The sequence below is a fragment of the Pelophylax lessonae genome, assembly GCF_965119305.1.
Source record: "Pelophylax lessonae genome assembly, chromosome: 8".
In the NCBI taxonomy this organism is placed as follows: domain Eukaryota; kingdom Metazoa; phylum Chordata; class Amphibia; order Anura; family Ranidae; genus Pelophylax; species Pelophylax lessonae.
The window spans coordinates 220,387,725-220,401,685 of NC_138775.1; the positions used below are offsets into that span (position 1 = coordinate 220,387,725).

Here is a 13,961-nt window from a genome sequence, read left to right on the forward strand (position 1 = left end):
TCTAAACATTATAGGTTAAATCTTTTGTCAGTGTGAAAAAGTGCAGAGAGAGCAAGACAGAAACATGGTTCAATATGTAGCTTACTGTCACTTTGCAATTTTTTTGCCAATTCCCCCCTCTAGTGCTCATACTTGGTATTGCATAGTCATAACTAGCGTGTTTTAGTAGGGTTTTTTCAGTAGCACAGAATTACCCATGTGCAGAAAATATTGCAGTTGTCAAAAGCAGATCTGCTTCTTCTCACTGACTTAATATTTTATAGCTCAGCCCTAAATTGTGCATCTGAAAAATGACATTTTATAAATTGATAAAAAAAATATATGCAATATATCAGAAATAGATTTCCTGGTATAAAAGTGTAGTAATCAGAATAAAAAAACAATGTAACAATCAAATGTTTTGTTTTGTTTCTCCTAGCGAAGAGGAGTCTCGAAAGGCATACACCACTTTCATTCGTTCTCTGCCAGGGGTGAGGAAACTACAGCTTAATCTTATTGGATGGAAAGGAATTGAGGAGAAGAATGTGACATTGAGACCTGCAAACAGGTACTTGGTCAAAGCCCAACTCCAGGCTTTTTTATTTTATTTTAATTCCACTTTGAGATATAAAGAAATACTTACTGGCTTCAATACGTGTCTTCTTTCTGGTGCCATCCCTGCAGTATTTGCTTTCTGCCACAAGAGGTCCTCAGTCTTCTGGAGTGAGATGCCAGGCCTTGGTCACACTCACAAATGTGGGGTGCAGTAAGAATCCATCAGATTCCTGTGGCTGGATGTACAGGCAATGCTGGATTAAACTAGGTGCCCCCCTCAGGTTTCTCGTGTGCGTGTGCTCTATTGGGATAACATTGAACTAGATGGAGATGACCAGCACTACTTTTTATTACATATACGTAGGTTTCTCCAAATTTTTTTTACAAACTGATAGCTGAAGGCCTCTTGCACACTGTAGCCTAAAAAAGCTCAGTATAGCTTTTTTTTTTTCTAAAATAAAATACAGCCCATTCATTGTAATGTGCCTGTGCACACAGGCACGTAAATGAGCGCTGTGCATTCTTCAGTAAGAAGAAAATAGAAAAATCTGCATTTTTTTTACAGTAATTTACGCAATACACCTGAAATTTACGTCTGAAAAAGGAGATGCTAAAACAGGAGTAATGTGTATAAGTGGCCGAAAGAAGATGAGCTTTTAAAATGTTACTAAAACCACAACAGTAAAATCAGTCTGTATATGCAGTAAAGCATGCTTGTTATACTCAATTTGGAACGTAAGGGGTTAATCCTCCGCATTGTGTAAAAAGGCTGTTTGATTTTTTCTTCTCTGATCCCCCCCTTCTTTCACTGTCCCCAATCTATCTCCTGATAGAACAGACCATTGGGGACAGGCTGCACATGCTCAGTTTGGTGTGTATTGTTAGAGAGTTTTTTTTTTTTTTCTTGGGAGAGTGCATGTGATTAGCACAGGGCCAATCAGCACTGTCCAGACAGAGGGTAAGGGGTCTTGCCGCCTCATAGGACAATCAGAGTAGAATGAAAACTCCTCCTACAAGATTTAATCAGTGCTCTGCTGAACACTGATAGAAGTCAAAAGACTGCGATATACTGCTGATGAGAAAAGGTGTTTAGCAGTTTATATTTACTAAAATAATCACATTTCCATGTTCTGTGTACTGTGGGAGACCAGATATAGTGAATGCAGGCTCCTGGGATTAGTAACACTTTAAGAGACATGAACCTGATGTCTATTTTTTGTAGTTTAAGTTGTTATTGGGTACATTACAATACTACAGTATGTTTTTCTATAGAGTCTTCAATGTAAAGTTTTTGTTTTGTTGAAATTCATTATTTTCTATCTTTTGTATACAATATAGAAAAGCTTCATTGTAATTTTCTTTCATGATCATATCAACATTATTTTGCTCTGTTGTCACGGGGCCCTTAACCACTTGCCGACTGCGCACAGTATATTTACTGCGGCAGTCGGCCCCGGCCAGGCAGAGTGACGTAGGTCTACGTCGCTCGCCTGTCACTCCTTCTAGAGCCAATAGCGGGCGGGCGCGCGCCCGCTGAGGCTCGTTCACGGAGGAGTGCGGGAGTGTGACTAGCGGACCCGATGTCCGCCGGTCACACTACGATCGCCGGTACAGCGGGAGAAAGACAGAGCGGCTTATGTAAACAAGCCGCCTGTCAGTTCTCCCTGTGTAAAAGTGAAGATCTGTCCGTTCTACTATGTAGAACTGTTGACCTTTGTTTTTACACTAGTAGACCTGTCCCTGCACAGTTAGAATCACGCCCCTAGGACACACTTAACCCCTCCCTGTCCAATACTGTTAACCCCTTCCCTGCCAGTGTCATTTTTGCAGTAACAGTGCATATATATATAGCACTGATTACTGCAGTAATGTCACTGGTACCCCCAAATGTGTCAAAAATGTCAGTCAAGGGTCCGATCTGTCCGCCGCAATGTCGCAGTACCGCAAAAAAAATCGCAGATCGCCGCCATTACTCGTTAAAAAAAAAACACCAAAAATGACAAAAATCTTTCCCTTTGTTAGTAAACGCGATAACTTTTGCGCAAACCAATCAAAATACGCTTTTTGCGATTTTTTTTACCAAACATAGGTAGCGTAAAACAAATTGGCCAAAAATGTTAAAAAATTTTGATTTTTACATTTTTTTGGGGGGAATTTCATATAAAAAAAGTGAAAAATATTGTTGTTTTTGCAAAAATTACGCTCTTTTTTTGTTTATAGCACGTGATCAAAAAATCGCACAGGTGATCAAATACCACCAAAAGAAAGCTCTGTTTGTGGGAAAAAAAGGACGTGAAATTCGTTTAGGTACAGCGTCGCACGACCGCGCAATTGTCCGTTAAATTCACGCAGTAAAAAATCGCAAAAAACCCCCTGGTCTTTTAGCAGGAAAATCCTCCGGTGGTAAAGTGGTTAAATGGCATTGGGCCCATAGGTCGGTGCCTACTCTGCCTATTTGATAATCAGGCACTGTGTACAGGTACTTGTAGACATCTGTGGCTGCTCTGCCTGTACAAAGCAATGACGGGGTGACAGCGGCTGCAGCAGTCCTCCGGTGTTGGGATGTGATTGATGTGCTGAAAGCAGAAAAAATGGGAAAACGTAAGGAGTTGACAAGCGCAAAATTATAATGACTAAACCTCTCATTATTACTACTATCAGCGCTCTCTCTCTCTCCCCCTCCCTCAGTGGAAGCTCAAGGTTAATAGTTACAGATCTCAAACCACACGATGCCTAAATTGACCAGTAACCCAATCTGACAATATTAAATGAATATACATACAGGTGCATCTCATAAAATTAAAATATCATTAAAAAGTTAATTTATTTCAGTAATTCAATTCAAAAATAGAAACTCATGTAGCACCCTACAAGGTAGGTGCTAGGTAAACTGTAGTAGGCCTTGTCTGCTTATTAGCAGGGCCATGATTTTCAGCTAGGTTGTCATGGTTCCCAGGTGTGCCTGTTGTGCTGGGGAGTCTCCCCACTGGGCTCAATGAGGGCTCTCATTGGGCAGTGGAGGAAACCCAGCCAATGGCACACCCAGGCTTGTATCTACCCCAGAAAGGCAGATTCTGCCACACAGCATTCTGGGAGGGGGTATAATTTTGAGGGGAGCGCATGACGCAGCGTCTTTGGCGGGAAGCAGAGTCCCGGGAGGGAGAGTATGGCTGTCTCTCCTCCTGTCAAGAGGAATCGGTGACCCAGGTGGCTTGCCTGAGGGGACAGAGGGCTGAGCTGAGCTGCAGAGAGGATCCGGTGTGCCGAGGACCAGCGGAGCTGAGAGGGGTCGAGTTTCAGGAAAGCATTCCCAGTCGTGAGTACTGCAAACTGTCCCTGGGGGTCTGCCTAGTGAGAGGGGACCACTCCGGAGAAGGTCAGAGGGATCCGGGAGCTAGCTAGCCAGAGTAAAAGGGGGTGCCAGTGTTGACCCTGAAGAGTAAAGGGGGTGCCAGTGAATGGGCCCTGAAGTATTCAGTGTACAGTGAAAGTGTACAGCGTGCAGTGTGCAGTGTTGAGAGATGCAGCAGTGTTACCAAAGGCAACCTCAGTCAGGAAGGACTGGAGGGAGCGGTATCAACGACTTTTGAACTCACCAGAGTGTCAGAAGTCAGTTTTCAATATAGTTCAGCAAGTCAGTGATTTCAAGCACCAGCAAGCGTTGGTCGGCATTCAGCCGGTGTTAAGTCAGCACTGAAAGGCATTTTTCTCAAGTGTCCACATTTGTACCTAGTTGAGCCAGAGGAGTATCCCACTCATTCCTTTCTCCCATCCCCAATCTAAAATAAACAAACCAAAACAAAGATGCCGGACTGTTCATTGTCTCAGATATTACACTTGGGCAATCAGCTTAAATGTGCTGTTGGTGTTACCGGTGACCATGGCAGACCCACGTCAGGCCCAATGCTGGAAACATTGCTACACTCATATATTTTATATAGATGCATTACACACATCTATATGTGTGAGTGATATATTTTAGGCATTTCTTTCTTTTAATTTTGATGATTATGGCTTACAGCTAGTGAAAACCCAAAATTCAGTATCTCAGAAAATTAGAATATTACATAAAAAAAGGTTTTTTAATACAGAAATGTTGGATTACTGAAAATAATGTTGAATGTACAGTATAGTATGCACTCAATACTTGGTCGGGGCTCCTTTTGCATGAATTACTGCATCTATGTGGTGTGGCATGGAAGCGATCTGCCTGTGGCACTGCTGAGGTGTTATGGAAGCCCAGGTTTCTTTGATAGCGGTCTTCAGCTCATCTGCATTATTGGGTCTGGTGTCTCTCATAATCCTCTTGACAATACCCCACAGATTCTCTATGGGGTTTCGGTCAGGCGAGTTTGCTGGCCAATCAAGCACAATGATACCATGATCATTAAACCAGGTAATGGTACTTTTGGCAGTGTGGGCAGGTGCCAAGTCCTGCTGGAAAATTAAATCAGGGCCTCCATAAAGTTGGTCAGCAGAGGGAAGCATGAAGTGCTCTAGGATTTCCTGGTAGAGGGCTGCGCTGACTTTTGACCTTAATAAAACACAGTGGACCAACACCAGCAGATGACACGGCTCTCCAAATCATCACAGACTGTGGAAAATTTTAAATTATTTTTGGAAATCAAGGTCCCAGAATCTGTAGGAAGAGTGGAGAGGCACAGAACCCAAGTTACATGAGCTCCAGTCATGGGTGTCTGCAGGTAGTGGCAAATGCCCCTCCCCCCCTCCCGACCCCCCCCCCCCCCCCCCTGGCTGCTGGCAGCCCATTCTTGCATAATCAATGCTTGGAGTTTGTCAGAATCTGTGAGTTTTTGTTTGTTCACCCGCCTCTTGAGGATTAACCACAAATTCTCAATGAGATTAAGGCCTTGGAAGTTTCCTTGCCATGGACCCAGAATTTTGATGTTTTGTTCCCCAAGCCACTTAGTTATCACTTTTGCCTTATGGCAAGGTGCTCCATCATGCTGGAAAAGGCATTGTTCATCACCAAACTGTTCTTGGATGGTTGGGAGAAGTTGCTCTCGGGGGATGTTTTTGTACCATTCATTATTCATGAGTTCATAGGCAGAATTGTGAGTGAGTCCACTCTCTTGGCTGAGAAGCAACCCCACACATAATTGATCTCAGGAAGCTTTACTGTTTGCATGTCACTGGACTGATGGTAGCGCTCACATTTTCTTCTCCAGACAAGGTATCTTCCAGATGTCCCAAACAATCTGAAAGAGAATTCATCAGGGAAAATTACTTTACCCCAGTCCATACCCTGTACCTTTTTCAGAATATCAGTCTGTGGCTTCTTTGCTGCCTTCTTGGGTACACCAGGCCATCCTCCAAAAGTCTTCGCCTCACTGTGCATTCAGATGCACTTACACCTGCCTGATGCCATTCATGAGCAAACTCTGTACTGATGGTGTCTCAATCCTGCAGCTGAATCAACTGTAGGAGACGGTCCTGGCGCTTGCTGGACTTTCTTGGGCGCCCTGAAGCCTTCTTTACAAGTACAGTGGAAACTTTTTTTCTTTTATGGGATCAAGTTCATTTTCATGACAAAGAGGGACATTGCAATTCATACCATTTTGGAGTATATGGAAATTGCCATCATAATATCCAAAGCAGCAGACTTTGAAAAATGTTATATTTGTGTCATTCTGAAAACGTTTGGCCATGGCTGTAGCTGCTGAAAGGTATCTTTTACAATCATTTTCCCTAATTTAATTTGTATACTTTTGTTTAATACAGAAAATTATTTTTACCTTTTAGTTCCAAGATCTACATGGCAGACTTGGAGTCTTCTCTCCATTATTCTTTGAGGGTGGAGGTTGCTCGCTTTTCCACCTTGGAGGGAGAGCGTCTGAAAGCTCTTCGTGACTATATTAATGTGCTAGCAAAGGTAAGTGGGAGCTACTGTAAGTGCACTTCAATAACAAGAGCAGAAATATTTTGCCTTGAGAACAGTTACAGAATAGGTGCATCTAATGTATGTAGATGTACACCCATTACCAGGTAACTGAGTGATTAGACAAACCGGCAAAGAATATATTCTTATAGTTTAACCACTCTACTACCGCTCACGGTAATAGTACTGCGGCAGAGTGGCTCGTTCCCGTCCAGTCACGTAGTATTAACGTGACTGGACTCCTCCCCTTCTGGGCGGCGCTTGCGCGCCGCCGGAGGCTCGCTCCCGCTGTTTTCATTCACAGCGGGAGTCGGGCCAGGGGAGGAGCAGCGGCGATCGCCGCTGCTCTTACCCGATCGTCGGGGATCGAGTCTGGAGATCCGCCCACTGTGTGTAAACACAGCGGGCGGATCTCCATAGTGACAGGGAGTGACAGATCGGACTGTTCAGCATAGCTGGACATCCGATCTGTCCATGAATCACATAGTCACCTCCCCCCCTACACGTCAGTAAGCACCAGGCATACATTAACCCCTCCCTCTCCAATAAAATTAACCCCTTCCCTGCCAGTGTCATTTTTACAGTAACAGTGCATATATATAGCACTGATTACTGCAGTAATGTCACTGGTACCCCCAAAAGTGTCAAAAATGTCAGTCAGGGGTCCGGTCTGTCCGCCGCAATGTCGCAGTCCCGCAAAAAAAATCGCAGATCGCCGCCATTACGCGTTAAAAAAAAAAACACCAAAAATGACAGAAATCTTTCCCTTTGTTAGTAAACGCAATAACTTTTGCGCAAACCAATCAAAATACGCTTATTGCGATTTTTTTTACCAAACATATGTAGCATAAAACAAATTGGCCAAAAACTTTTAAAAAAATTGGTTTTTACATCTTTTTTGGGGGGAATTTCATATAAAAAAATGTGAAAAATATTGTTATTTTTTCAAAATAAACGCTCTTTTTTTGTTTATAGCGCAAAAAGTAAAAATCGCACAGGTGATCAAATACCACCAAAAGAAAGCTCTGTTTGTGGGGAAAAAAAGGGCGTAAATTTCGTTTGGGTACGGCGTCGCACGACCGCGCAATTGTCAGTTGAAGTCGCACAGCGCCGAATCGCAAAAAGTGGCCTGGACGGAAGACAGCAAAATCCTCCGGTTGTAAAGTGGTTAATAGCTGATTATGATGTATGATGGTGAGTCTGGTAAAAAAAAGGGGCTAGATTTGGAATGATAAAAACATGCTGGCTCTTAAAACAGTAGCAAAGTCTCTTCAGAAAAAAAAAAAAGGGCCCCCTGCAGGTTAATGTCATAGTGTGCTCATCTGCACTGCATACTAGTACACTATGATAGATGCGCATGCGCTGATGACGTGACCAGCTGCAACACATCTAAATATCTCCTTAACCGTGCACCTTTAGGAGATATTCTCTGTACCTACAGGCAAGACATTTATATAGGCCTACCTGTAGGCACAAGTGAAAAAGCTGACTTTACTACTGCTTTAACCACTTAAGCCCCGGAAGATTTTACCCCCTTCCTGACCAGGGCCTATTTTGCGATTCGGCACTGCGTGACTTTAACGGACAATTGCGCGGTCATGCGACGCTGTACCAAAATGAAATTGACGTCCTTTTTTTCCCACAAACAGAGCTTTCTTTTGGTTGTATTTGATCACCTGTGCGATTTTTTGATCATGCGCTATAAACAAAAAAAGAGCGACAATTTTGCAAAAATAACAATATTTTTCACATTTTTTTTTATATGAAATTCCCCCCAAAAAAATGTAAAAATCTAAATTTTTTAACATTTTAGGACAATTTGTTTTCTGCTACATATGTTTGGTAAATAAAATCGCAAAAATGTTTGATTGGTTTGCGCAAACGTTATTGCGTTTACTAACTAAGGGAAAGATTTTTGTCATTTTTATTGTTTTTTTTTTTTAACGAGTAATGGCAGCGATCTGCGATTTTTTTTGCGGGACTGCGACATTGCGGCGGACAGATCGGACCCTTGACTGACATTTTTGACACTTTTGGGGTTACCAGTGACATTACTACAGTAATCAGTGCTATACATATGCACTGTTACTGTAAAAATGACACTGGCAGGAAAGGGGTTAACTTTATTTGAGAAGGAGGGGTTAAGTGTGTCCCTAGGGACGTGCTTCTAACTGTGATTGGATGTGGCTTTTCATGTAACAGCAGAGATCTACGGTCCTACATAGCAGGACCGTATGATCTCTGCTGTTACACAGGGGAGACTGACAGGCGGCTTTGTTTACATTAGCCGCCTGCCTTTCTCCCGATGTAACCGACGATCGCGAGTGAGCGGCGGACATCAGGTCCACCGCACACAGGCACGGGGGGGTCCGTGAGCGAGCGGGAGCGCGCCTCCGGCGGCACGCACTCGCTCCCTAGAGCCTCACAGGCTAGCGGCGTACATCTACGTCACTTTGCCTGTGAGGGGCTGACTGCCGACGTAGATAGACGTTTTACAGTCGGCAAGTGGTTAAACACATCTACAGCACCAATTATAACCACTGGAAAGAGATATTTCATAAAACACTGCTCAAAAAATTAAAGGAACACTTTTTATTCAGAGCATCAAGTCAATGGGATAGTGATCTGGTCAGTTATGTAGCAGAGGGGGTTGGTAATCAGTTTCAGCTGCTTTGGTGTTAAAGTGGAGTTCCACCCTATTTTTATACTTACCTCCATCTTCTCGCTCCGGGTCACCTGAAAAAGAAATGGATAATCGCATATTTTTTTTTTTTTTACTTACCTCGTAGCGAAGAAAATATACTTACCTTACTTCCTTCTTCCTCCTTCCTCGGCCGCGGCCCGTCGTCACTTCCTGGCTCTGCAATGATTCCTGGGAGCTGGACGTCATAGCTCCCAGGAATCATTGCGCCTGCACCGGCCCCGACGTCAGTTCCGGGTCGCGCGCGTCATCCCCTTCTAAACAGCTTCTGGGCATGCCCAGAAGCTGTGGAGGGGTGACGCGCGCGACCCGGAAGTGACGTCGGGGCCGGCGCAGAGCATCGTGGGACCACAGAAGGCGGAAGAAGACGCCGAAGAGGACGCGCTGGCTTCAAGCTGCCCACATCTGAGATGGCAGCGCTGGACAAGACGTTTGCAAGGTAAGTATTTCGTCTTGCAGGTAAGTGCAACCCGGGACAGATCAGAGGCTAGCCATTGTGGAATGCACTAGCCCTGACTGTCCCGGGGGTATTAAAAAAAAAAAAAAAAAATCCAGGGTGGAACTCCGCTTTAATGAAATTGGATGGGCAACAATGAGACAACATCAAAGCAGAAATGGTTTTACAGGTGAAGGCCACTGACATTTTTTTCCATACTCATTTTTTCTGGCTAGGGTCAGTGTCACTACTGGTAGCATGAAGAGATACCTGGACCCCATAGAGCAGGGGTGTCAAACTCCATTTCATCGCGGGCCGCATCAGCATTATGGTTGCCCTCAAAGGGCCGGTTATATCTGTAGGATTAGATGTCCAGAGCACCCCATATCCTGGGTGGGGCAAAGAGAAGCCTTTCTAGAGCTGCACAGAGGAATGCAGTATCTGGCAAAGGAGTTCTGTCCTCTCTGCTGTCGACTACTGAGACAATGTGGGGGCAGAGACAAGGGGGGTGCCGCAGCTGCAGGAGAGGTGCGAGGGCCACATGAAATGGCCTGGGGGGCCGCATTCGGCCTGCGGGCCTTGTGTTTGACACCTGTGCCATAGAGGATGCACAGGCAGTCCAACTCCTCCAGGATGGCACATCTATACGTCCTTTGCCAAAAGGTTTGTGTGTCTCCCAGCACAGTCTCAAGAGCATGGAGGAGATTCCAGGAGACGGGCAGTTACTCTAGGAGAGCTGGACAGGGTCATAGAAGATCCTTAATCCATCAGCAGGACCGGTATCTGCTCCTTTGTGCAAGGAGGAACAGGATAAGCACTGCCAGAGCCTACAAAATTACCGCCAGCAGGCTACTGGTGTGAATATCTCTGACCAAACAATCAGAAACAGACTTCATGAGGGTGGCCTGAGGGCTCGACGTTCTCTAGTGGGCCCTGTGGTCACCGCCTGGCACCGTGGAGCTCGATTGGCATTTGCCATTAAACACCAGGATTGGCAGGTCTGCCACTGGCTCCCTGCACATGTGACAGACATGAAAGGGTCTGGAGAAGCCGTGGAGAATGTTATGCTGCCTCTAACATCGTTCAGCATGAATGGTTTGGTGGTGGGTCAGTGATGGTCTGGGGAGGTATATCCATGGAGGGACGCACATACCTCTACAGGCTAGACAATGGCACCCTGCCTGCCATTAGAAATCTGGATGAAATCCTTGGACCCATTGTCAGACCCTACGCTGATGCCGTGGGTCTTGGTTTCCTCCTGGTGCACAACAATGCCTGGCCTTATGTTGCGAGAGTATGCAATCAGTTCCTGGAGGATGAAGGAATTTATACCTTTGAATGGCCCCCACGCTCGCCTGACCTGAATCCAATAGAACACCTTGGACATTATGTTTTGGTCCATCCAACGCCGCCAGGTTGCACCTCAGTCTGTTCAGCAGCTCAGTGATGCCCTGGTCAAGATCTGGGAGGAAATACCCCAGGACACCATCCGTCGTCTCATTAGGAGCATGCCCCAACGTTGTCAGGCATGCATACAAGCATGTGGGGGCCATACAAATTACTGAGTACCATTTTGAGTTGCTGCAATTAAATTTCAGCAAAATGGACTAGCCTGCTGCATAATTTTTTCTTTTTGATTTTTGGGGTGTCTTTAAATTCAGCCCTCTGTAGGTTGATAATTTTAATTTCCATCAAAGGATGTGGCATCCTTTCCTTCCTAACACATTACCCAGTCCATTTCCCCAGCATGATATTTTTCCCCACTGAGATCTGATGTGTTTTCAAAGTGTTCCTTTAATTTTTTTGAGCAGTGTATATACTGTATTTCTATAGAAGAATTTAAGATATGGCAAATTTTATATGGTTACAAGCTTCTAGCTTGAACCAATGTAACTGTGCATATACTATACCTGTGGGGTCCCTCTAAAACTGAGGTAGGCAACCTTAAAGAGGTGGAGATCTACCTGAACAACATGGGAGAAGTCAAAGATCAACGGGCACAGAGCCCCCCAGCGTCAGTTCCTCACGCCAGATTTAAACCCTTAATTGCCGTACTACCATGTCACAATCGCATGTATTGCATGGCAGTCATGGATTTAAATCAAACACACTTTGATCGCTTTTCAGGGGAGCAGTAGTGCCTGCTACACTTGTGAATGAGCCCTTAGTTGCATTCGGCAGCAGCACCCTTGAGGCTTGTTCACATGTAAAGTTGGAGGGTGATAAAACCCTGCGGTTGAGTGGCCGATTTTACCACCCCCATTCCCTACTGCCTTAAGCTGCTGAGACAGAAGCCAAAGGTATACACATGCCACAGCAGGAATTAAGTCCTCTGTTGCTTTTGTTGGGTGCTACCACCTGCCAATCATTACCCATTCAAGTAAATGGGGCCACTCTGCAAGTGCCCTGCAACTGTATGCTTCTACGGGGTCCAGGCGGTTAAAGCAGGTGGTGAGAATATGTCATAACACTGTCTGCTTTAACCCCTTGTTTGCTGTACTGCACAAAGTTGCAGGGCACTTGGCAGTCAGAGCGGTCTCATTCATTTGAAAGGGTCATGCTTGGCAGGTGCTACACCCACCAACCATGGCGTGGCATATAACTCCTGCTGTGGCTCTGACATGTGTACACCCCTGGCCACTAAAGCTAAAGAGGATGCAGTTGGGAAAGGGGTGGTAAAAACACACCTTAACTATAGGGTTTTACCACCCTCCAAGCTGCAAATGTAAATTAACCCTTACTGTTCTGAGCCCCCTTTAAGGCTGCTTTCACTTTGTTGTGCTGCGGTTTACCTGCGCCACGGGTTGCATCTTTCCTAGGTTAGCTGAAATGTGTCATAGACTTCGATTATATCCTGCAGGTGTGGTGCATTCAGGAGTTTTGGTGCGCTTTCGGAAAGTACACCAAACCCGCAGGATATAATAGAAGTCTATGGTTAAGAGCAGCAAACCCCCCAGGAAAGCTGTGGGTACACTGCACCCGCATTGTGGGTAAACCGCAGCAGATCAGTGTGAAAGTAGCCCTATACTAGTATGCCCATTGTATTGCTTCACACTGACCTGCTGAAGACCCACACCCACCACTCTGAAGACCGCTAGCCGGGATAAGTGGTGGAGTGCAGTTGGTATCACTCTACATGGGACAGAAGTCGGCACTGCATAGGAGGCATTGGCTTATGCAGATCTTGCTTCCTACTAAAGCTCCAACATTACATTTTTTTTGTTTTTTAATACATTCACTGTGCGGTATGATGCCTAATGTGTTATGTGAAGTAAAGGTACCCTGAACCATCACATCATGCATGCCCCTGCTTACCCCGAAAGCCTTTACTAGAAACATATTACTGTATACATATTACTAAACAGTGCATGCATCGTTTCAAACCATAATAGAGTTCAATAAGCTACAGGTGTGATGGGGGGTAGGAGAGAGGGATAGGGGAGGGGAATGAATTCACAAGCCCAAAGCTTTATTGAATGGACAGACACACAAGGGAGAGTAGGGAAGGGGAAATCTTCAGACCTCCTCTTCCTCCATGAGATCCATCAAGTTATAGTCTCTGAGCAGACTGTGAACCAGTCTGTGAACGTCCTCAATGGACATCCTCTCCTGTTGGTGGATAAGGCGCTTTCTGGCACAACGTATAGCGTCCTTAAAGCAGCACAACACCCGCCAGACGTTGTCAATGTCCTCCTGGTAAAAAGTTCCACAAAAAAGTCCATTCAGCACACCAAAGTGTGTGATGGCAGTCTGTGGTACAAAGTCTTTGAGTTTAGGTTCCAAGGCCTTCAACAGGCTGTGTGCAAAAAGGCACTCCCAGAAAACGTGCAAAGCAGTTTCCTCCTGGATGATGCAAAATGGGCAGTGCCTGCATCTGCACAGGTTTCTAGCATGCCTAAATGTCCTGAGCCACAACACTCCCTGGATTGCAATCCATGCCAGATCACCTCTGCACTGCACTCTGATGCTCTAGGATGGCGGGTCAGCAAGCCCAGACTGTTATCTACCAGTCACTTCGCCAGAATCTACTGGTAGATCGCGTTCTGGTCTTGCTGACCCACCATCCTAGAGCATCAAACAGAGTGCAGTGCAGATCTACAGGTTGCTGAACCCCACTCTAGAAGCTGGACATAACCATAGTAGACACTGCTACTACAGTGATCTCAACTGGCGTTCAGGTCCTGTGCCGAGCAGCTGCCTGCTGCTTTGCGAACACAGAAATTCGGCTCAGTATGGGTGCCAATCAGACAATGATTTGCATTCCCTGAATGAATGCAAAGCGTTTTCTGATTTGACTAGGTGGAGAGGTGGTGTCACATAATATTATAATAGCCCTAGGCTTTGCTTGATAGTAGCAGCTCAGACAGCAGCACATTGTATAGCACTCCATG

General features: G+C 45.2%; 1 protein-coding gene across 1 annotated transcript in view; it reads left to right on the forward strand.

Moving 5' to 3' along the window:
* The window catches only part of QSOX1 (quiescin sulfhydryl oxidase 1), a 124,738-nt gene that overhangs the window by 91,808 nt on the left and 18,969 nt on the right, over positions 1 to 13,961 (forward strand). Inside the window, exons 7-8 of the mRNA XM_082266482.1 lie at positions 419 to 547; positions 6,298 to 6,427. Of these exons, the coding sequence (XP_082122608.1) occupies positions 419 to 547; positions 6,298 to 6,427 (259 nt within the window). The remainder of the gene's footprint in view (positions 1 to 418; positions 548 to 6,297; positions 6,428 to 13,961) is intronic.